At 50.5% G+C, this 22,831-nt stretch overlaps 9 protein-coding genes across 9 annotated transcripts; 8 read left to right on the top strand and 1 right to left on the bottom strand.

The window, feature by feature from the left end:
* Window positions 1-729: 729 nt before the first annotated feature.
* POX_g09274 (uncharacterized protein) lies at window positions 730-2,592 on the top strand (the record flags this gene model as incomplete). Its single annotated transcript, XM_050118031.1, has 1 exon — window positions 730-2,592. One exon carries the CDS (start codon window positions 730-732, stop codon window positions 2,590-2,592), a length of 1,863 nt encoding a protein of 620 aa, XP_049966175.1.
* A 1,917-nt stretch (window positions 2,593-4,509) lies between these two features.
* On the top strand, window positions 4,510-4,881 carry POX_g09275 (uncharacterized protein; the record flags this gene model as incomplete). The annotated part of the gene is made up of 1 exon (XM_050118032.1): window positions 4,510-4,881. The coding sequence occupies one exon, from the start codon at window positions 4,510-4,512 to the stop codon at window positions 4,879-4,881; it is 372 nt and encodes a 123-aa protein (XP_049966176.1).
* A 1,712-nt stretch (window positions 4,882-6,593) lies between these two features.
* POX_g09276 (uncharacterized protein) lies at window positions 6,594-8,157 on the top strand (the record flags this gene model as incomplete). The annotated part of the gene is made up of 3 exons (XM_050118033.1): window positions 6,594-6,705; window positions 6,801-7,886; window positions 8,006-8,157. The coding sequence occupies 3 exons, from the start codon at window positions 6,594-6,596 to the stop codon at window positions 8,155-8,157; spliced, it is 1,350 nt and encodes a 449-aa protein (XP_049966177.1).
* Window positions 8,158-8,583: 426 nt separating this feature from the next.
* On the bottom strand, window positions 8,584-9,218 carry POX_g09277 (uncharacterized protein; the record flags this gene model as incomplete). The annotated part of the gene is made up of 3 exons (XM_050118034.1): window positions 8,584-8,668; window positions 8,832-9,011; window positions 9,169-9,218. The coding sequence occupies 3 exons, from the start codon at window positions 9,216-9,218 to the stop codon at window positions 8,584-8,586; spliced, it is 315 nt and encodes a 104-aa protein (XP_049966178.1).
* A 1,255-nt stretch (window positions 9,219-10,473) lies between these two features.
* On the top strand, window positions 10,474-12,347 carry POX_g09278 (uncharacterized protein; the record flags this gene model as incomplete). The annotated part of the gene is made up of 3 exons (XM_050118035.1): window positions 10,474-11,012; window positions 11,070-11,566; window positions 11,647-12,347. 3 exons carry the CDS (start codon window positions 10,474-10,476, stop codon window positions 12,345-12,347), a joined length of 1,737 nt encoding a protein of 578 aa, XP_049966179.1.
* A 1,861-nt stretch (window positions 12,348-14,208) lies between these two features.
* On the top strand, window positions 14,209-14,691 carry POX_g09279 (uncharacterized protein; the record flags this gene model as incomplete). Its single annotated transcript, XM_050118036.1, has 1 exon — window positions 14,209-14,691. The coding sequence occupies one exon, from the start codon at window positions 14,209-14,211 to the stop codon at window positions 14,689-14,691; it is 483 nt and encodes a 160-aa protein (XP_049966180.1).
* A 1,313-nt stretch (window positions 14,692-16,004) lies between these two features.
* Window positions 16,005-17,225, top strand: POX_g09280 (uncharacterized protein; the record flags this gene model as incomplete). The annotated part of the gene is made up of 1 exon (XM_050118037.1): window positions 16,005-17,225. One exon carries the CDS (start codon window positions 16,005-16,007, stop codon window positions 17,223-17,225), a length of 1,221 nt encoding a protein of 406 aa, XP_049966181.1.
* A 799-nt stretch (window positions 17,226-18,024) lies between these two features.
* POX_g09281 (uncharacterized protein) lies at window positions 18,025-20,352 on the top strand (the record flags this gene model as incomplete). Its single annotated transcript, XM_050118038.1, has 3 exons — window positions 18,025-18,353; window positions 19,690-20,020; window positions 20,164-20,352. The coding sequence occupies 3 exons, from the start codon at window positions 18,025-18,027 to the stop codon at window positions 20,350-20,352; spliced, it is 849 nt and encodes a 282-aa protein (XP_049966182.1).
* Window positions 20,353-21,039: 687 nt separating this feature from the next.
* POX_g09282 (uncharacterized protein) lies at window positions 21,040-22,338 on the top strand (the record flags this gene model as incomplete). Its single annotated transcript, XM_050118039.1, has 2 exons — window positions 21,040-21,141; window positions 21,229-22,338. The coding sequence occupies 2 exons, from the start codon at window positions 21,040-21,042 to the stop codon at window positions 22,336-22,338; spliced, it is 1,212 nt and encodes a 403-aa protein (XP_049966183.1).
* Between the last annotated feature and the right edge of the window lie 493 nt (window positions 22,339-22,831).

The raw sequence follows: 22,831 nt of genomic DNA on the forward strand, positions 1-22,831 counted from the left end.
CAAGTATCCGACGAGGAGCTACCTTATATATTTATGGAAGAACTGATTGAAATAAAATGACGTGTCCTTGGGCTCAAGATTGCCATCATCTGAACTTGTGATCTTCAGTATCGTGTATTTGATTTAGCTGTATATCTATTTAACTTGCTTCATTTACAGTTTGATCGGACAGTTTCCTTTTGTCAGATTGATGAAGCACGAGAGTCGAGCACGCGGGCATGTACACTGGATCAATGATTGAATGTAGCGCCGGATAGCCTCCATACTAGTTTTTAATGTACCCACCGATACCGCATCCTGTGCGGATCCAAAAGTGGGTGCCTGAGGCATTAAACCAGAGCCGCGAGCCGGCTGGACGAGTCGATGGACTTTTGCATTCAGCATTGTCGTCGGGAGAGTCTTCACCTTGTGTCTTCACATGTCGAGTATGGCCCCTGATTTCAATCCGTATCACGCGTCTGACATACGCGACATTCTGAATTTTTTCCAGATTTCTCATCGTCAACATGATGTCCCCTTTCAATGTTCAGATGCACCACTCTATCGAAGGACGTGGATATCTGACCGACTGCATGGAATACGCACACTGGGCCACGATCGGGACCGGGTGAGACCCACAGCTGGCCTGATCATCTGGACGGAGCAACTCCAGCCGGCCCCTCTCTGGGGCTGGAACTGTACAACATGACTCTCCGCCAAATTTCCTCCGTCAAACATCACCGCACCATAATGAACCTGGACGGCGAAGCGGACAGACTCGACTACATCACAGGATATGAGGGGTTTCTTCATGATCCGTCTTGGCCGGGGGCCACGACCGAGCTGGACCAGGCCGAGAACTTTCCACCGGAGAGTTTTCATTTAGACAACTCCGCCTTTGGTGCAGGGGGTCTGTTCGGTACCCCGCATCCATTGGACACCTCCGATCTATGCTTTCAGGGAGCCTCATACGAGATGGCTGGCGCCAATGGGCCGCCGATGCAATCCATGTTTGGAGATCATGATTTAGGAACGTATAGTTTCCCGGCCTCGGTGACCTCCTTGGATGGATTTTCTGATGCGATGCATGCGCTGTCCGGCACGACGAGTCCCGGGAACGGACTGTCGCAGGGGACCGGCACGCCAGATGCGCAGATCCACGATGCACAGTCGTGGACGTGGGAGTCAAGTCCCGGGGTGACTGACTTTACCACCTCTGCTTCGGCGCCTGACGTGAATGTTGGACTAGGTTCCGCTTCGTTGACCCAGCATCAACAACCAGCCCCGGCCCGACGGACCGGGAATGGCCTGCCGCGACGTCGCAGTCGATATCTCGTATCGCGACCCGCGGAGAGAAGCTCGCCGATTCAGATGCCCGCCGCAAGAGAGATGGATCCCATGCAGCGGTGGCAAGAATCGCCGCCCGAGGACGAACCGGCGTCCCTCACGGCGATCATGAATGCCATGGATGAGATGCCGGCTCGTGATAGTCCGCGGGCATCACTCGGTGCTCGACCGACCGAAGCATTCCAGCATCATCGCCAGTCCAGGTCGATTGGCAGTGTCGATTTGAGCGCATCATCTGCGGACTCGGTGTGCTCCTCCGCGGGCCGATCGACGTCCCAGAGTAGTCGGAGTCGCAGTCGTCGACCCAAAGGGCGCGTCGTCAAGAGTAAAGTCAAGCCGTGGAATGATACCAAACCCCGAGTCTTCTGTTGCACCTTCTGCTGTGATCGCTTCCGAAGCAAGTACGATTGGGTGCGCCACGAGAAATCCCTCCATCTCAGCCTTGAGGCGTGGTATTGTGCGCCCCTAGGTCCATCCGTGTTTTCAGAGACCACTGGTCAAAATCACTGCGCCTGGTGTAGTATCCCCAATCCGTCCCGGGAGCACCTTCGGGATGAACACCACATTGAAGAATGCCAGAACCTATCCAAGTCGTCCCGCTCGTTCCGTCGAAAAGATCATTTGGTCCAACATCTTCGACACGTGCACCAGGTCAATACGGTCCCATGCATTGACAGCTGGAAGACGGAGATGAAAAATATCACTTCCCGATGTGGATTTTGCGATCAACGCCTCCATGACTGGGAAGAACGGATCGAACATCTGAGTGACCATTTCCGTTCCGGATATACGATGAAAGACTGGCAAGGCGATCATGGCTTCCCGTCGGCCGTCACCGCACAATTGAGAAACGCATTCCCACCATACCTGATTGGCGCCGAATCCGAGAGCCTGATCCCGTTTTCCTCTACCAGCGCCGACGTGCGTGACCATTACGCGCAGATGTCCAGCAGAGTCCACGTTCCCAAGGAAGCCGAGACCAGTGGACCAGAGGTGGCCCCGGCGGGCGCCTCGGGGGATCTTGTCAAATCCCAATTCGACAGTTTTCTGGGCAATTTCACCCGCCATTTAGGCCAATTTGCGCGAGAACAGATGCAAAAGGGGGTGATTCCCACGGACGAAATGTTCCAACAAGAAGCCCGTAAGGTGATTTATGACTGCGAAGATGCCTGGGATCAGACGATCGCCGATAACCCCGAGTGGCTGTCGACGTTCCGGCAGTTGCATTGTGGGGAGAAGCAATCGGGGTCTGGCTCGAACGGATAGAGGGAATCCAATCCGTGAATCTGGATGGATGTTGGGCTGTCCCTCTTTCCTCTCGATGTAAACTCCGTTTTCGATTGACCTCTACAAAAGAGAGGCCATCCCTCAGCCCAGTTACCTCACACTCAATAAAAAGGGCCTACGTTGACCTACATTCACAACAATGAGCAGCTGCTATCTTCAGATGGGGATAATTGTATGCGTAGCACTTCCAAAGATCGCTGATCCCCACGGATATTCCCGCTCACGCCCCTGCATCGGAATGCCCTGTCAGGTCTGCATGTGTCCTATCCAACAACCAATCAACCAATCTTAGTCGCTGAAAACCATCTTCAAACAGATACCATAGTATTTGCGAAAGGTACTACCGCTCACTTTCCGAGTATGAGTACTATCTTCAAACGAGGAAATTCACACTGAGTCCTACTCTCTTCCCCCTCGAACCAACAGCGCAATCATAATCGAACGAGAAAAACGTGAACGACTAGTTTGATCCCTAAGAAGTATTTGACTCATCGTCCCATTCCATCCGCGAGTGACATCCCTCGTGAAAGGAAAAGAAATCGTCAGCAAAGAACTCCCTCCTCCCCCCGTCATGCTCCAGCCATGTATTCCTCGAATGAATTGCCTTGATCAACATATCTCAAGGTTGTGAGATCGGGAAAAGAAGGGCCTTGCTGTGTTCGAAAGACAACTTTGCATAACCCATCACGGAACGGAATGTCGTTCTTGACATGCTATTTCACCGTATTGTGCGAAGTGGAAAACAGCCCGAAGCACTCTGATGATGCTTGATAAGAATCTTTAAAGCATAGTTTTTGTGATCTACAGGGACATCGGGTTTGAGAATGTAGAAGGCCTCCCCACAGAGGAGGCTTATAAGCTATTTACCAGTTATGTTCAAGCAGGTCAAATGGAAGAAGCCTTTCTATTGGAGATACACGTAGGATGTCATTTTTTAGAAATCGCAGGATACGATCGCCGGTGGAGAAGCCAGGTCCTGACTCTTGTCCGGCAGGGGCCGGAGAAGGCGGAATTTTGTGCTGAAACCACAGGAGGAAGTCTCTTTTCGTGATGAATACAAAAATGATCGGCCCTTTTGACGATGACGCGGCGATCTTCTTGGTTCCTGTGGCCCGCAACAGCTCCAAGGGTAGTAATCTCGACTAGGAAGACTATGTAAGAAACCGTGCATTTCCATTGCAGGCCAGATACCTTTGTGAAGTTGCTTTTGTGAATGTTTATTAGCCCGCTTGCCCTCTGATTATCTGCCTCTGTTTGATCATGACTATCATTCAGACTATTTCCCCGAGTGCAAAAGGGAAAACCAAATGTGAGACAGTGACGGGGAAAAGAAAGCAGGGGGTGGTGGTGAATAGGAAGATATGCGTGAAAGTGATTACGCGTCTTACCCACCCTTCGTTATGGTGCTGTGCCTGAGGCAGGATCTCCGGTTGGATTGGTGCGTAAACATCGGTGCAGACTGTCGCTTTATAGACTGAGCCTTGGAGCATCGAACTCGGGACACCTTGGACTTGACATCTTTCTTTCCTTTTTCTCTCACACTGCTTCTCTTTTTCAATTCGAAATCAACTTCGCTGGCCGTGGTTGGAACTCAGTCCCATTCAAAATCTCCGACTGGTACCAGTGGTAAGTTCCACGATCTCAACTCGACCACTATTCCCCTCTGGTGAGTCTACTTGCTAATGATGTCTTCAGATACTTCTCAACACGGGCATACTATTCATCTTTCGTTTGCCAAAAACCAAAATCCAAAAGCCAAAAAGCCCCATCCAGTCAAGACATATATACCTAGTGTCTTTCTCACTCTTACTCTCCCTCTTAAACTGGTCGCATCTCCTCTCTTTTCCACCCACAATCAAATCCCCCCCATTGACCATCCTTATCTCATCATCCAAAATGCCGACCTCTACTCTCATTCTCACTCTCGCCGCCCTCTCCCTCACCACCAATGCATTCCCCCTCTTCTCGCGAGACCTCCAATGGTCTTTCAACTTCTTTCCCACCGACGCCTGCAACGGCACCAGTGAACTCCACATCGGCAGCGGCAGTACGGGATGTCGCGCCGACCTGGGCAGCGTCGCATCCGCGTATACGCTGAACATGGTCCCGGATGGCTGTCGCATCGAGTTTTACGATAATACCATGTGCGACCGCGCCGAGTTGTCGGATCTGGCGGGGCCAATGACTCGTCTGCAGGTCTGCCGGGTGCCGAATTTGCATCGTCGGTATGCCTCGTATCAGGTCACTTGTGGGCATGTGGATGTTTGAGTGCGATGGGGGGTGGAGGATTCCTGGGGAAAGGGTCGTGCTTTTGATCGGCTCGAAAGGGAATCTGATTCAAGGGGCGAAACAAAGAAATCGCTTGAATGATTGGTTAGACCTGGATTTTGTTGAGAGAATTTTTGTGTGATGCTCCAGGCTGGTTCCTGGTTGAGCGATGGTGCGACTTGATGAATTGCTTTTTATGATTTGGGATGGTGCAATGGTGCGAACGAAAAGACTGGTTCTTTTTCTTTTTCTTTCTATTCAGGCAATCAAATGACTTGATAAGCCACACTATTTGGAATACTTTTCAATCGACACTCCACTACACAAGAGCGCTGTAGAACTGATGTGCGCTTCTTGCTCATCATAATGCATATGCACTGGTATCACCCCAGTCCAAGTGCAAGATCCAAGTTCGCCAAACTGCGGGGGCGGGTATGCCAGTATTCAGAGATTCGGCAGTCGTCCATCATTCAAGAGTGAGACGCGCGGCAATGTATACAAGGCCATGTGAAACGAGTCATCGTTTCTGCACATGCAGGACGGGCAAAAAAAATTAGGACCGATTGGCGACCTGATGGATGCACCCGCAGAAAAACCTCAAACGGGTTTCCTGATTTTATCCGCCAATCAAGGCGACAAGCCTCATGGAAGTTTATTCTCTGCGTGCAGATCCTGTCCCAAAAAGAGTGGAGTTTCGTGGAAGAGGGAAAAGGGCGAGGAGTGCGTTTCAGCCATGCTTTGGCCTGGTCGTCCGATCATCTACGAATCCGACCAGGCACTTTGAATACATGGCGTCAATGACCGCCGTCGAGATCTGCGCTTCAAGAATCTGTGAACACCAGACGAATGCAAGACAGACCTTTTCTATCCGACACGATGTGTCCATCATGAGGTGTCAGGTGACTCGAGGTAACAACGACTCTACGACCGGAACATCCGGCCGGACGAAGATCTTGGAATGGAGGGTCCGGGATGACGAATTCACACCCTGAAATCGATTTGTATCGTCATACATTGAATCTGCAACTCTATCTGTCATTGGAACTCTCCAGATGCCGACGCATTTTGGTCGACGTGCCGGAATCCCAGGTTCAGACTGTAGGAGTCACCTTGGAAACAGGCCGGCTTTCCCAGCACGCAAACCAACGGGGGGGTTCCCGTGGCCCACTGCAGGATGTGACTGGTTCTAAGCAGATGCCGAAGTAACTCATTTGCAAATACAGGGCTACACCATCTCAGAGATGGATTGCACCAATTTCCACATTGACTCCCCTTCCATCCATCCCTGAAGTAATGTGACGCACTGGGTGTACAGCAGTCCTGTTCGTCTGGGAAGAAAGGGCCAGGGGAGAGGAGGGGGTAAGGTCTTCTGATCACATTCGCCGAATAAGAATCCCAAGGTCGAGGGAGATGCAAAGGGGAACATTGATGAAGAAGACACTAAATACCGGCTCCATTCCACGCAATGATTCGATCGTTCCTCGCCCTCGTTCGATGTCGCAACTATCAATGTGGTGTCCCCTGATGATCCAAGTTGCAAGGGGGTTCGCTCTCGGCCCAAACCGGCATCGCTTCGCAGCATCCCTGGAATCGCTGAAAACGGACATGACCTGTATGATGTCAATACTTCGCTCAAAATTTGTGCTGTTAGCTTTTTGTATTCCTCAACTAACAACATCGCGGGGGTAGGTTTTTGAAGAGATTGGAGAAATATGATAGCCGACAAGGAGACCATCGTGGCTGAGCCGCCAGCGCCCGTCTCGTTCTTTGACCCGACACTGAAGGATGTTCGACGACGGGTATACTTTCAATGGTGTCGCATCGGTAAGGCTCAAAACATCCAATCTGCTTTTCTGTACTTCCAAGCTTGAGAGGCTGGGGATTCTTTTTTTTTTTCAAAGATGCTAATGATTCACTAGTGTTGATCCTCTGCATCTTTGTCCTGGCAGTTCTCTCAATATACTGGGGCGTGCAGTATGAAACTGAACGCAAGCTGGACTCCCTCAAGGTCTGGGTCGTCGATTTTGATGGCAAGACGGACAACTACCGGACGAGCGATCCTGTCGTTGGTCCAGCAGTGATCAACATTGCCCAGCAATTCACCGACTCGCAAGGCGAACATCTCGGCTATGTCATCAAGGACGCCGGCGAGTTTGACAACGACTTCTGGGCTGTCCGACAGGCCATATATGATGAAAAGGCCTATGCGGCGGTGATTGTGAATCCCAACGCGACTGCCCTCCTACGCGGTGCCGTCAGCCAGCAAAACTCGAGCTACGAACCCTCTGGCGCTATTCAGTCCGTGATCATCTCCGCCCGAGACGAGACGACCTACGCGAATTATGTGTCTCCTGGGTTGGCCAAATTTCAAACCGCTGTTTTGACATCCTTTGGTCCACAATGGGTGCAACAACTAGTTGCCAACACCACGGAGCTCAGCTCCATTCCCCCACAGGCAATCAACCCGGCCATCGGCTTCACCAATGTTGACCTTCGCCCATTCTCACCGGCCGTGGCCGCTCCCGCCGTCACTATCGGACTCATCTACCTCATCATCATCGCCTTCTTCACCTTCCCCTTTATAATGCCGATTCACGCGCAACTCATCAAACCCTCGTCCACCCATGCTCCCTTGAAAATGAGCCAGTGGCTCATATGGCGAATCTGCTCCAACATTGCCGCTTATTTCTTCCTCAGCCTCTTCTACAGTCTGGTCAGCTTGGCCTTCCAGATTCCATTCGCGAACTCGCCCGCCCCGGATACTCTCACTGCGCAAAATGCGAATGCATACGGCAATGGCTCATTCGTCGTCTTTTGGATGTTGAACTGGGTGGGGATGGCGGCACTAGGGTTCCCGTGTGAAAATATGGCCATGATCTTGGGGTTCCCATGGAGTTCGCTCTTTTTGATCTTCTGGGTCATTACTAATGTGGCGACGGGATTTTATCCCTTGGACCTGGCGAATGTGTTTTATCGATGGGGCTATGCGTGGCCGTTGCACCGAAGTATGTTGACTTTTTCCTCTCTCTCACGCACACACACACGCACACGTCGCGATGTTTTTTTTTTTTTTTTTTGAAAATCGCCGGTTCTTCCTGCTGACTGCTTCCTTCTCATAATCTAGTTGTGGAGGCGATTCGCACCATCATCTTCGGAACTCATTCGCGAATTGGACTCGATTTCGGAATCTTGTTCATTTGGGTTGCCATGTCTATTGCCTTCTTCCCCGTGGCAAGCTTCATCATGCGCTGGAAGATGAGGCGCGGATGGGCGTAAATGGTGCATGTGACCTGCAAATCACTCTGATCGCACTCCAGCTTCAATGCCGAGACCTCATGGCGTTGTCTTCTTCCAATGCTCATATTACCTGCGAACATAACCTCTAGTGCAGGGCACCCTTGATTGACTCTGTTGTCATGCACATACTTTTTCTATCTTGTGATATTTGTGGCCCTTGTCATTAATGGTTTAATCCTAATTTTATCCAACCACACCCATGATGTGTTCCATTTTCTCTTTTGCAAAGGAAAGAGAGTCTCAATTACGATATTTAAAGAGTCTCACCACCATATTGTAAATGAAACGATCGTATTTGCAGCTGTTTTGTGTCTATGGACTCCCATCTCTCCTCAAGTCAACCCAAATCAAAAGTCTGACCATCCTCACCTAGCTTTCTAGTAGCCTCCTTATCCAAACCCCCAATCACTCCACCGGCTCACCCATCTCATCCAATTTATGCTGCGCTCTCTCCTTCCCACCCTGCGAAACCCTTGGGTTATGCACGGCCCTAGATCTCGTTAGCAGCGACTCTGTTTACGTCTTTTCTCCGCAAAGACACCAGTTTCAACAAGGCCTCCCCCCCCTTCTTTTCTCCCCCTCTTCACGTGGTGGGAACACGTGAGACAGAGAGAGAGAGAGAGAGGCAGGGGGCAAGAAGAGAAAGTACGTACGCTTTCAGGCCCCGCTTCACATTCTCCTCGTGCCGCTCGTTGTAGGGATGCTCTTCGTCGCTGCTGTATTGGGGTTGACCGCTCTGGCGCTCGTGCTCGTGTTCGGCGTGGGACAACTTGGTGACTTCTTCTTGGGCGTGGGCGCGAGCCTCGCTGGAATTGCGTGGGTTATGGGCGGCTCTGTTGAGAGGAAATAGATCAGGGGTGAGATGTTGCCAGGTGGGTTTGTGGAATTGCTGCAGTAGATATCCCAGGGGGAGGGAGGGGGGTTTCCAAGGCAAGGTAGTGATGGGGAATTGAGACTGAGAAAAACGGGTTTGAGGTTTTGTATACTTACGCTTTATATCCGCGCAGTCTATTCTCTTCACTTCCCGTATGACGGGCCATGGTTGTTTTTTCGGGGGGATCAAGTAATGAAAGAGCAGAGAAAATCGTAAATTGTTGCACAGAAAATATGAATCTCCTGATACACAGAGAGAAACTCTCGTTGCAAATGTCCAGATAATAGGTGTGTTAAATAGTTGATTTTCAGTGGCATGCGTGGCCACGGTGGAGGCAAAGACTTGGAGATGGTTGACGTGGGTGTGATGAGCGGATGACACATTTATCTGAGATATTCGATTATCCGCACATGAGGAGAGAATTGATCAATGTATGATTTGCAAATGAGGGGGCTTGGAATTGTTCTGGGGAATTCTAGACGTAGTGGAAGGCGAAAATGAAAAGAGGCGGTAGTGTTCTTCGACTGTGTTGATGTGGTACTTGCAGTGTAATCGTATTGGGGAGGCAGAGAATACCATCAAAGCTTTGATGGACGATGGCAAATCATCTGTTAAACATTCAAAGTTCAAGTTCGTTAACCTGGAGGACTCAAATTAGAAACTGATGCTCTTCACCACGTACGAAGCTGGCTTATCAGAATGGTCAAATTAAACAAGTGACGATGGAGGCTCTCATTTAAGACGATCTTGCACTTTTACATTCAGTAGGAAGAGTTTCAATACTGGGTCAAATAGCAACGACATGTACTGACTCAGTATACACATGTACAGAGTAGTCTAGTATCAACTTTCTGCAACTCTCTCGCTAGACTCCGGTGGATCTATCACTCACGTGGATCTATGAGCCTATACTCTTGTCCTCAAGGTTTCTATTATAAGGTGATACTGACTGGGGAGTCATTGAAGTTTCCTCCGTAGTAATTATTGTACATCGGCTTGCCGAAGAAGGAAGTCTACGCGTGCTCTCAGCGACAGCAAACAACTTTCGTATCAATCACGCTCTGCTGGTCTCTTCTCTTCTCTTCATCTCTCTTTCACCTTCCTTCTTCTTCTTCTTCTTCTTCTTCTTCTTCTTCTTCTTCTTCTTCTTCTTCTTCTTCTTCTTCTTCTTCTCTTCCTCAGTCACATCACCTGCTGCTGTGGATTGAACTCGATTGTTCCTCACTTTCGTTCAATCAGCTATTTAAATTCTCATCAGCTACTCCCATTTCACATTTCATCTTCTTGATAACCTCACCTTCCTCACCTCTTGTCAACCCTCAGTTGACGTCCTCCTGGGCTGCCGGGGACTCAAATACCCTCGTTCTCATCCTCGCATTCTCTCATCAATCCTCAACACTCAACATCTTCCCTCATCCGCCATGCCGCGCGTACGTACAATCGACCACGACCTGAAATTCTCTTCAGACACGGACCGAGCATGGGCTTCGTCCATGAACGTCGAGGAAAGACGCCGAGCATTCGAGGCCAAACTTGCGCAGGAGGATCGCTTCGGCCGGGACCAGATCAAAGCAGTCTTTGCTGCTACTCCCGCCTTCTTCGCAGATTTCTTACGCACTTTGGCTGTCAACCTTGCCGTCTGCATGCTCGGTGTCTTTCTCTGGGGGTGTGCGGAGATTGACACTATTGAAATCTCGTCATACGCCGGAACACTGATCAGAGTCGCGGACTCTGCGGGAATCGCTGTTGCTCAAGCCTTTTTCAGATGGCTGGGCAAGTGGGTTGGTGGTCTTTTCTTGTTCAGCATCGAAGTGTTGATCATCGCTTCGGTAGCTCTGACTCGGCGATTGACCACGGAGTATCCAGGGACTGAGACGGTTGGGGTCCTGCTTTTGTGGAGCGCCGCGTTGAATGTGCTCTTTGCATGGGACACGTTGGTCTTGACGAACCATTCACCAGGGTATGTAGGACTCTGTATTTCTTTTTTTTTTGAAGATTCGCTGATCGAACGTTTTAGTATCGGCTGGGCCAACGCTGGCGCATTCAACTACGTCTCTCGGCACCGGCACATGATCCTTTTTGCGGTGATCCTCGTGGTGCTCGGCATAGCAGAGAAATTCACCGAATCTCTCGTCATGGACGAGAATAGTGATCGCTGTGCTGGCGAGTGCCAAGCTATCTTGGTGAAGACGTGGCTGGGGGTGATTCTCCTCTGGCTTGTTGCCTCTTTCGTGGCCTTCCGGTCTAGTTTGATTGCTCCCCAGCCCGTTCGTCACGCATCCAATATGCAACATGAGATGATAAGAGCCGGTGACGAAACACGAAACTTCCCGCAGAGTCAACCCGAGGGGCACGTAGATCAAGTTCCGCAGATCCAGAATTTGGGCGATGCAACTGTTGAGTTTCTTGCTTCCGAGACAACTTGGGTAGATCCCAAGAAGCAAATAGACCAATGGATGCAGAGCCGTAAAGCCCATCTGGCTACTGCTCTCTCGTGGTTCCTCTTCACCACTGGTAAGCTATTCCCCAGATCTCACTTATGGAGTTTATTTGAAGGATTTTTATACTCATCAATGTTTCTTTCTCTCATTTAGCACTCTACAACCTGGGCTTTGACAACATGATCACCGTAAACACTGCCAAGTGGATCTGGACTCGTGGAACCAATCCACACGAGGTTTTCTACTGCAACGCAGTTGGCAACCTTGTCTCCCTCTGCCTGCTCTCGATCCCTGGCTCCCTGATCACGGCAATGACCATCGACATCCTCCGCCGGAAAGCCATTGCTCGCTCGGCACTTGCCATCCTCATAGCCCTTCATTTTGTTGTCGGTACCACCCTTGGCCTGCTCTTCGCTTCGTCAAATGAAAGACGTCTGGTGCTGTACGTAATCGCCCAGTTTCCTTTCAGCTACGGGTCTCGCCCTGTCGCTTCTGTCGTCAAGACTGGAAGCTTACCAGCTCGACACCGCTCCACGTCCCACAGCATCAGTGCCGCCGTTGGTAGTATCAGTGCCATCGTCGTGCGGCATGTGTTTGACGCATTCCCGACTGCAGATGTCGCAACTGGCTCGCCATGGGGTAGACTTTTGGTCTATCTCTTTGGTGGGTTCTTTTTTTGCGGCGTGGTGACTACTTGGTTCGCCTCTGGGACTACGCCTGATACGATCGAGGTGCTGGTGGCGGAGGATGCTGATGCTTACACTGAAAGCGAGAGTGGCAGCGATGAGAGTGGCAGCGATGAGAGTGAAGACGGCGAGGGTGGAAGCGAGGGAAGCGAGGAGAATGATGAGTAGAACAATGAGTGCCTACATGCTGTGGCTAATACGGATGTGTCAATTTGCCAGGTTAAATTGTGTACTATGAATTTGACATTAGATCGAGCCCTTCTTCCATTTCAGAGGCTTTCATTTCTTCACGAGGTAGAAGGAATACTGATATCTTTTTTTTATCTTGTTCCATCGACTTGGCAAAACTAATGCCAAGTAAGACTTTAATAACTTAGTTGTCGAGTGTCGTCTTTTGTCTCTCTCCGAGATACGGGACAGTGGGATTCCCAGTGTAGTTCTTTTGCTGGACCACTAAACTCAGAAGCAGCAATGACATCTATTTTATCCCGGAGAATACCCTGTTTAGTCGAATACTCCATTCATAGAAAAGCTTAATCCAACATTCTTCACTTCTTGCTATCGCCCGATTGGAAGATCTCAAAGTTCTCTCCTTTCATAGCAGCCCCCGAGTCTTGTGAGACGCTGTACCTCAACATCGAGATGCGGTACCTAAGCAAAATTGTCTAGGTCCGCCATGGCCCCGCGAATCAACCCGATTTAAGGCAAGGGATCACATACCCGGCAATTCTTCCAGGCTTTGCCCATCTCGCGTGGCTAAGCCCCTTGCAAAAAGACTGCTATGAGCTCAGATGAAGTAGGCAGAAGATACGTCGGGACGAATCTTCTTTGCGAATGCAAATTCTGGCATGAGAGGGGGGTTCCAGCTGCGGCCAGTCTTTAGGACAGCCGAATTTCGACGTGGTAACAGGCTATGCTTCAATTTTCGGGAAGCGATTTAGGAGAACTTTCGGTTCATTGGATTTCTCAACGAAAGTGTGTGTGGAACACTATCCTTCCGCCCCTTCTTTGCCATGGATGCAGCCAGATTTAGCCTGCATGATACACATCATTTTGATCGCTCGACCCAGTCGCAAGGTACGGCGCGCGATCAGATCCACTTTGGACGTCGTAGATCTCAGACCCAACGTGGAACCAATGATACAAGGGCTCGTGTACATGTTGGGACATTCACGGTCGGTTGCATGGTTTACACTACTGAACCTTCACTGACGATATGTTGTCCATAATTCAGACGGAAGAACTTGTGCTTACGTAGGCCACTGATAATACCTTACTACCTATAAAGTATTATGAACATGAATTTCTGAAGCTGTCATAATAATGCGTTTTTACCTTTTGGCTGAGGCCTCACCACGTCATCGGGTCTTTTTGGAGCGCCAAATTTAGAATCAAGTGGAGAACCAGCCAGGACGTCCCCCGCAAATGGGCGCTGATTCACACGCTGCGCCATCGGAATGAGTTCCGAGGGTCAACCGAGCCTTTTGTCATATCTACTAATAGTACGACATCCGGTTAACTCTGGACAGGGCATATCTCGATTAGCGCACATAAGTAATGCAGGACGACATTGGCCGTGTGACAGCCCTGGACTCAACCTATTTTGAAGATCTGTGCCAGCGGCAGCCTGTGAGGAGGCGAGGCAACAACGCAGCTGATCCTCACTCAAATCCATTCGAACTGGGCGAATAAAGTGTTGGACAGAGACGCACGGGAGGTTCCACCTGAAGATGTGTAAATCACATGTTTTCTAAGCTTGGCCTGGACTGTTGTCATCCTGGAGCTCAAAGCGTAAATAGTCGTAGCGGTCTGCCTGTTGGGTGTTTCTGACACTTTCTCTTGATTTCTTGATATTTCGGCATTACTCCGCTGGTCTTTTCTCAACATCACACAGACTAAACCATTTTTATCATCCGACACTGCTCTCCATACTCTCCATCTCTTTTTGAATTATCGGTGGCTTCCACGGAACTCTGCAAAACCGTCTACTCCAACATACATTCACATCCTACCACTCCACACCCTCACCATGTCTCTCTCTTCCACCACCACTACTACTACCAACGCCGCCATCGCTACCCCCACCGCCTGTACCGGCAACGTGTACGTCCTGCCCAACGTCACCGACGCAGCCTGTGGTGCCCCCATCTCCGGCAACATCACCGACGCCTTCGACTCCTGCTGCAAGGGCAACACCCCCACCAAATACGAGAATGACTGCGGCATCTACTGTCTGGCCATCGGCCAAGATATCGGCCAGCTGACCAAGTGTCTGGAGCAAAAGAGCGGTTCCTACGCTGTCTTCTGCAACAAGGGCACCAACGCGACCGCGACGGCATCAGCCTCTGCCACCACGACCCAGACTACCTCGATGACGGGGACCTCGACCCGCGCCGGTGCGGCGAGTAGCACGAGCTCGGGTGCTGCTGGGGTGAGCCAGCCTGTCTCGAAGACGGGACTAGGTGTGCTGGCGATGGTGCTTTGCTCTACTTTGATGGGTTTTGTTGCTTGATTGGATGTTGGGGGCTTAATTTGTGGACGGGGACAGAAAGATGCGTTAGTCTTTGGAATGTGAGACGGAGGATGCGAATTTGAATGTCTTCTCGACGGGTGCAAATTTGATTTAGGAATGGAGATGAAAGGTTTTGTGGTGGTCTTGTGGGGTGGGTAGGAGCAAGGTGGTCGATATTCTTGAGTGTGGTTCATTTCAAGGGGATCAGGTATGATGTGATGGACTCGGGACCGAACTAAGATAATGAATAATGCGGATGACTATGGGCTTGAATGGAATTGAATGACCACCCCCACATGAGCTCAACTAAGATGTCGAGTAGAATCTTCCTTCGTCACAAGGAATTTTGTTTCTTGTTTCTTCTTCATTCGGAATCATGTAAAAATCCAAGTTCTGAAATCTTACACTGGAGAATAGATTGGTGGAGTCAAGTTGTCCAAGACCAGGGGACCTAGCTCAATAATGAACTTAAGCTGCTCAGCAGCTTGGACTCAAACAATAACAGATGGGTTCGGTCCCTGCGGTTTACATGAGCTAATCTTGAGACCATCAAGGCTCTGTATATTAAATCATCCGCCAAGTACGACGTTACTGAATCATGAATATTCAATCGTCAACACCACTCTATACCAGGACCGTCCTCCGTGCGCACACGGCTAGTCCTGATCGCTCTTCGTCCCGTGCGGATCAGCCGAGTAGTCCAACCCCCTTTGGGCTTAGCGCGATCATCGACCTGACCATGTAGACATGTACACATTCTGACCTCAAGATCTTCTCAGTGTAGAGCTCTGGAGGTTGTGTCAATGGACCGAGGTACCATTAGTCTTCAAACCAGTTTACCATTTGCGGGCCACAGTGGCTGAACCTTGCGATCGACCTGGGATGGGGTACCAATGGCCGCGAAAGTCGAAAACCGGGGAGAGCCGTGCCATGCTGATGAGCATCCGCCATGTCACCATCATGACGACATGCGGGTATCATCTTCTGGGCCAAACTCGTTCCTGGACGGGTCCCACTCCAGCAGCTATTCAGCATCCAGCAAACGACCTGTGAAAGAAGTATCATCACTGGAGAGAGTACCACGGGGGTGACTTGCTTCTTCCACGGTTAGAAAGAGTGGACTGTCAACCAGCGGCTTTAAAAGGGACGTCTCGTCCGCAAATGTACCACTGCCTCACTCCTTGACCAAATAATTATCCACTCCATTTTCCTCCATCACAACTCCTCCCAATCTACCTTTTCACTCCATCATCCCGATACCCTCTCTGGTCTTGTCACCTACAATCCACCATCATTCACAAACCATCCTCACAATGCTCGGCCAGTCACAACGACCTGCGGTCCGCGCCATCGGTCGCGTTCGCTGCCAGGTGAAGCCTCGCGCCCCTCGCTCTTCGCGATTCCAGTCCACCTCCTCGGGGCCCTCGTCCGGCGCCTCAAGCAATGCAGGCTCCCACCCAGCCCTTGTCGGGGGTCTCGCCGGTGGTATCACCGCCGCCGCAGTTGGATACGGCATCTACTCCTACTCTGGTGCCAAATCCTTCGTCGACACCAACAAGCAGGCCAAACAATACCTTGAACAAGCCAAGCAAAAGATCGCCGAAGCCGCTCCCGAGCCCAATGAGTCCTACGCCTGGTTCAAGAAGACCGTCAAGCGGTACTCCATGTTCATTCCCGGGGCGCGCGAATACATCGACACCGCATTCCGCGATCTGGACCAGATCCGCGAGAAGCACGGTGACGAATTTGAAAAGATCATCCAGGATGCCTACAAGGAGTTGAGCGACGTGTCGAGCAAGGGCTCTTTCGATTCAGACACTGCCTTTTCGGCCTTCCACGTGCTGCAGAAGCACCTGGATCGTCTGCTGGATCTGGCAGGTGATGTGGGTGACCAGCTCTTGGACAACCACCCCAAGGTGAAGGAGAAGATCGGTGGAAGCTACGAGCAATTGAAGGAGATGGGAGAGGCATATGGACCCCAGGCCAAGGAGGAAGTGAACAAGACCTGGAACCAAATCACCGAGGTGATCAAGCGGGGCGCCAGCGTCGACGCGGTCGCCGAGATTAAGAAATTGATCGATGAGAAGAAGCAGAAGTTGCAGAAGCTCGGTGAAGAGGCGTGGCAAAAGGGTCTCGATGAGTCGCGCCAGCAGCTCGAGAAGAACCCCAAATTGAAGTCGCTGGTCGAGGAGAACGCGGATGCGTTGAAACAGGGCAACTTCCAAGACCTGTGGAAGATGATCAAGGAGAGCGCCTCCTCTGGCAATACCGAGAAGGTCGAAAAGTTTGTCAAGGAAAAGGTCGACCAAGCCAAGAGCCGCGGGTTTGGTGATATGGACCAGTGGTTGAAGGCCATTCCCGGCGGTTCGAACATCATTCCTCAATTGCAATCTCTACAGCAGGTTGCCCAGAAGAAGGGTGGAGAGGCTGAGAAGATCCTCAAGGAGACCTTTGAGGAAATGCAGGACGTTCTGAAGAAGCGAAAGGAGCAGGTCGAGAAGGTTGCGGAGGAGGCCAAGGAGGAGTCCAAGTAGAGAGGTGCGGGCTTCGTGATACCCGCACCGACTCATCTAGCATATTCCCCTTTTGTTTGACTGTATCATAATGTCATAGCATAATCTTGATCCACGGAATCTTGTCCATCCATATGACCAAGGGTCAGAAAATGACCCTCTAATCGGCTTTAAGAGATGTGCACGATCATCCGCTACGAGAACCATGTAGACCCTATCATTTGAGTGCAATTCAGCAGCCAGACTCTGCGGGTGGATTAACAACTACTGCATCGCCTTGCAGCCTTGTACAACCAAGGTCACTATGACAGCTTCGATGCGACGAATGTGGTATCACCCCTGTTAGGTTCCAGCTTAAGACTCCATCCCTAACGCTCATGTTCTGCTGATAGTCCGACTCCTCTCCATCAAGCCACCAATTAAGGGCTGGTCCCCCCTCCTTTGTCCACGATTCGCGGCGCCGTTACCCGCGCCAAGTCGCACCTGCCATGACCGAATTTGGCGTTCCCACGTCATTATGAGGATAGCCGCGCTACTGAACGACGCTGATGTACACACCAGTCCCGCCAATCAAAAATGGTCTACTGCGATAGCTGTAAGAGGATAAAGCCACATGTTTGCCTTTGTTCTGTCTCGTGAGCTCACGAGACCACGGACGCAGACTAAAATTGTGAGGATATATGTCCTTTCCTTTCTTTGCCTCACGTCATCTCTTTTCTTTTCTCTACTCTCACATCTTTTCAAACCCATCATCAGACAGAGTACTGCGCAACCTTGAGAGAACCTTTTGATCAAATTCCAAGTCCTTTCCTCATTCAGGATGGATCATCGACCCTCAACCCACAAAGCCGCCTCCACCAACAAAGTCCCCAAGCAACTCTCCACAGCCTCCATCACCCGATCTGCTTCCTTCCAAGAGCCCTCCCACAGCAACAGCAATCCAGAATCACCAACAAATCCAGCCAATCACAAGGATCACGGCGACGAATACAGCCGTCAGCTGCGCACCGCTTCCACTGAACTCCTCAATGATCAACGAGTCGGGCTGGGATCAAAGGCGGGTCGCACCCTGCAGAATGTGCTGATGGATACCGAGCATCGACTGAAGGAGCAGCGGCGGGCTTCGTTGCATAAAGCAGGTCATCATAAGTAAGTTTCTTGACTAGAATGGGCCATCCTGCCACTTGGAATATCTCTTTGGGAGGGTGGGCCGCTCTGAATACTTCAAGGCGCTGGCTGACTATTATTTTTTTTCCCTCCAGAGGCTCCGTGAGCGGGTCGTCTGTTGTGAGCGACGGGCACATTTGAATGTCGAGGGACTCACGATATATCTCGGTCTGGGTTTCAGCCTACCACTTGACTCTGCCTGCGAGAGTGGTTCTTCGTTTCCTTTCCGTCTTTCCCGTCTTATGGCGATTGAAGAGGTGTAACAACATGATGATACGAATAATGAGTGACGACAGAAGTGGATGACATTTTTCTTTTGGGGGGGTAATCAGGGCGTATGGGCGGGCTTCAACTGGACTTTATTGATGACGGGATGCCGAGCGACAGTTAGACCCGATGTTTATGCGATAGGAAGCAAGGTGTGACCAGTTAGGTCATATGAAATTGATATGGTTCGTGAGCATTAAATGATGACTCTAGGTAATCAAGATTATTAGTATTGTTCTTCATAATTCAATTCTACGGTATTTTGCAGCCTCTCTCGCCACGAAAGCAATCCATATCTTCAGGTGGACAGGTAAAATCATCCTTTCCTTGGAAAAACTCTTCTATATCCACCATTTACCTTTAAAAGCAGTATTGGTCTGCATCACTAAATACATGCCCTGTCACTTGGGATCGTACATCGCGTCACTGCCCCTTTCTTCTTGTTGCGTCTCCCCCAAAGTTATCGGATTCTAGAAGTCTGGCTCGGTTAGACTCCAATTTCGTGATTTTATGTTTCCATTGCCTAGCAACTTGCTACCTATCACTTCCATCCCCCCGGTTTGGATCTATACATCCGTATTTTACTTCAGAAACGAACCCCTCACTCTCCCCTAGTTTCATTTCCATGTTCGTGTAATGTTTTCCTCGCTGTCATGAAGAGGGAATATGTTTTTGTCTATTTGATGCGAGACCCTCAGTCTCGATTCGAATGCTTAGAATCGAGCCTTGTAGATCCGGCTCGGCTACTTGGCATGGATCTATAGTGTTTTCATAGTTCGAGGGTATTGGTTCAGGGTAAAAATGGGGACTCGAGATTGATTTTCGGCGCGGTGACTTGGTGACTTCGTTTTACGTTTGCAGGAGAGCCAAATTGTACACACCAGCCATCATAGTTACTATTGGGGTGGGTTTGAAGAAAATAGTACTACGTAGGTACCTCCGAGGGCAGAAGATTCTCTCTGTGGCCCGGGTCTAGAGTTGTGATTGATGAATGTAGAATTCTGTACGTGATAGCAGGTACACAGAGAAGAGGGGTCTATAAATAAGCTAGGAATAACATCTTCAAGGACGAGGTTGATGGGAAAAGTTCGTATCTTGAACTGTCACATGACGAAGAAAGCGGCTGGTTGGCTTGTTGCTCTGCCGGTCATCGGCAATCAGGCGTACCACTTCCATTCACTTCACCTCTTGAGACACCACGAAATTTCGATTCCATGCACACTTTTACCATATCCTTGGTGACTGACCTGGCTGATCTTATCTCTCGAGGCGAATGCGTCATGGTCACGACTTCGGACGGATCAAGAGACCCGTCCCACTTGGAGGGCCACTTCACCATTTGCATCCAAGACGTCGAGTGGCTGTCCTCTAGTTCTCGCGGTGTATGACCTGCTAAGTTTTTAAGACCTGACTGGAACATTTTTCTTCTTCTCGATCTGGCTGCAGTCAGATCAAAATTAAAGGACATTTCACTCCTACCAGCTACAACCGCCATAGTCCACGGTCACTCATGGTTCCTCTTTAGCGCCCTATCGCCCTATACGTGGAAATTCCTCGCATCTTCACCACCACGGCAAACACTCCTAATGCAGACCATCACCCTAGCGTGCGCCACACCTGCTCCCCACACAATTTCAGCCCGATCCATGACCCCCCAAATCACATCGCCAACCTGGCCAACTTCATCGCTTCAAAATTGGGCGCCGCCATCTGACGCCCTAAACTCACCCTCTAGCCAATAGCCATATCACGAAAGTCTTCCATGGAAGAATCTTCTTCCTCTCACATCCACTTGGCAGAATCATCGCCTCCTTCCGCCGTTCGAAGCCCCGTAATACTTCATGCGGGGAAGCGGGGATTTATCGGCTTGCTAGAAGCGATTCTTCTGCAGCCGGCAGCGGGCTAAACAACGCGGCAGTACCCCTGTCGATTGGTCTGCACAATCTAATCTCGTGCCGATCGACATCGGGAATTTATCGGGGTGCTGAAGAGTGTGGGGAATCCGGGGTTGCGGTGGACCAGTTGGCCCTTCGAGCATTAATGTGCCAAGGCCTTGCCAAGTTTTTTTTGGCCTCTTCCAGCAAGAATGAAGCAGGCTAGAAGTTCTTGGTGAGCGTCGCGATGGGTTGAGGAAATCTCCGTGTTCAAATGAGATGTTTCAGGGTAAGTGAGGAAGAGAGAGAGACATTGAGAGGGTGTGAGAGCCCGGCGCTCTCCGGAGACCGGTGTGCCTGATGAATCAGAGATTAAAGAGTCGATGCTATAAAAGGGAAGCAAGAGAACGGATTCACAAGGGATTTTTCTCCAAGACATTCTCTATCCACAGAGGTCTCGGTGACAAGTCTTTTCTATTGACTGTGCGGTTATTGCTGCCATCCGAATCCGACAGCGAGAAGTAGAGATGTTGCTCTCCTCTCTTTTGGCCGTGCCATGGCTTGCCTCTCTAGTTACTGCCCACGGCTACTTGACTGTCCCATTCAGTCGAACCCGACTTGGATTTGAGGTATTTAGACTTCCACTTTGCCTCATGATTATATATTCTCCGCACTGCATATCTGGACAATGATGACTAAATTTCCCCCTCTCTCAGGCTGGCATCGACACCTGTCCCGAATGCTCCATCCTCGAACCCGTCACTGCTTGGCCCGACGTTGAAGCCGCCCCTGTAGGTCGCAGCGGACCTTGTGGCTACAACGCTCGCGTTGGCGTTGACTACAACCAACCCAGCGCCCACTGGGGCCAATCTGTCGTGGCCACTTACACGGCGAACCAGGTCGTCGAAGTCCAATGGTGCGTCGACAACAACGGCGACCACGGTGGCATGTTCACCTACGGTATCTGCCGCAACCAAACCCTCGTGGACCTCTTCACCAACCCCAACTACTTGCCCACCAATGCCGAGAAGCAAGCTGCCGAGGACTGCTTTCTCGATGGCGAACTCAAGTGCACCGATGTCACGGGGCAAACCTGTGGGTATAATCCAGACTGTCAGCCCGGTCAGCCTTGCTACCGGAATGACTGGTTCACCTGCAATGCATTCAATGGGGATTCAAGTGGCGGGGTACGCGGCTGCCAGGGAGTAGATGCGGCACCACTCAACTCGTGCAAGACGACAATCGCCGGCGGGTATACCGTGACCAAGAAGATTCGCATTCCGGATTACAATTCCAAGCACACCCTGCTGCGATTCAGATGGAATTCCTTCCAGACAGCCCAGGTTTACTTGCATTGTGCAGACATTGCAATCTCCGGATCCGGATCTGGCTCAGGTTCAAGCACCACATCCAAGACAACCTTGACGACAAAAACCACTACCGCTACAAGCAAGACCAGCACTACCACCGCCGCCGCTACCACAACTACCACCGGGACCTGCTCCCCCGCTAGCTCCGTCCCTGTAACTTTCAACGAACTTGCCACAACCACCTTCGGCGAAAACATCTACCTTGTCGGGTCCATCAGCGAGCTCGGCTCATGGGCCACCTCCTCTGCAATCGCTCTATCCGCAAGCTCGTACACAACCTCGAATCCCCTCTGGACCACCACGGTCAACCTCCCTGCCGGAACCAGCTTCCAGTACAAGTTTATCCGGAAGAAGAGCGACGGCAGCGTGGTGTGGGAGAGTGATCCCAACCGAAGCTACAGTGTGCCCACAGGATGTTCTGGGATCAAAGCCACTGCCAGTGGAACGTGGCGGTAGATTATTGATTTGATGGATGTAGTGAGTAGCAGAATTATGTGAGAAAGCTGACTTTTGAAATTCTTCTTTTTGTTCCTATCATCCGTTATTTTGCATCTACGTTTTATGGGTCCGATCGAGACGATTTTGGATAGGTCGGACGGACTGGATGTCGAGGATGTGGTTGTTGATTTCTCCTACTTTGACGTTGTCTTTTGCGAATCTGGACGTCGAAAGTTCGTTCTTGAAAGTACATTGTTAGCGTGGAACTTGCCGGGGAGACGTGAATTGATGACATGATGAGATATGACTATATCGTCAGTGGACGTATATAAGCTATTGTACTTACGTGCGAGACCTCCAAGGTTGCACCTGCACACCTTGTATTCATTCTAGGTAGGGTTTGTAGTGATCAAAGATCAAAACCTACAATGCTTTCTCCCATAACAACCAATAGGATACAATCCACAGGCCGAGAAGTAGTTCCTTGAGTGCATTGGAAAGCAAAGGGAAA

Source organism: Penicillium oxalicum, chromosome VII, assembly GCF_001723175.1.
Source record: "Penicillium oxalicum strain HP7-1 chromosome VII, whole genome shotgun sequence".
NCBI lineage: Eukaryota > Fungi > Ascomycota > Eurotiomycetes > Eurotiales > Aspergillaceae > Penicillium > Penicillium oxalicum.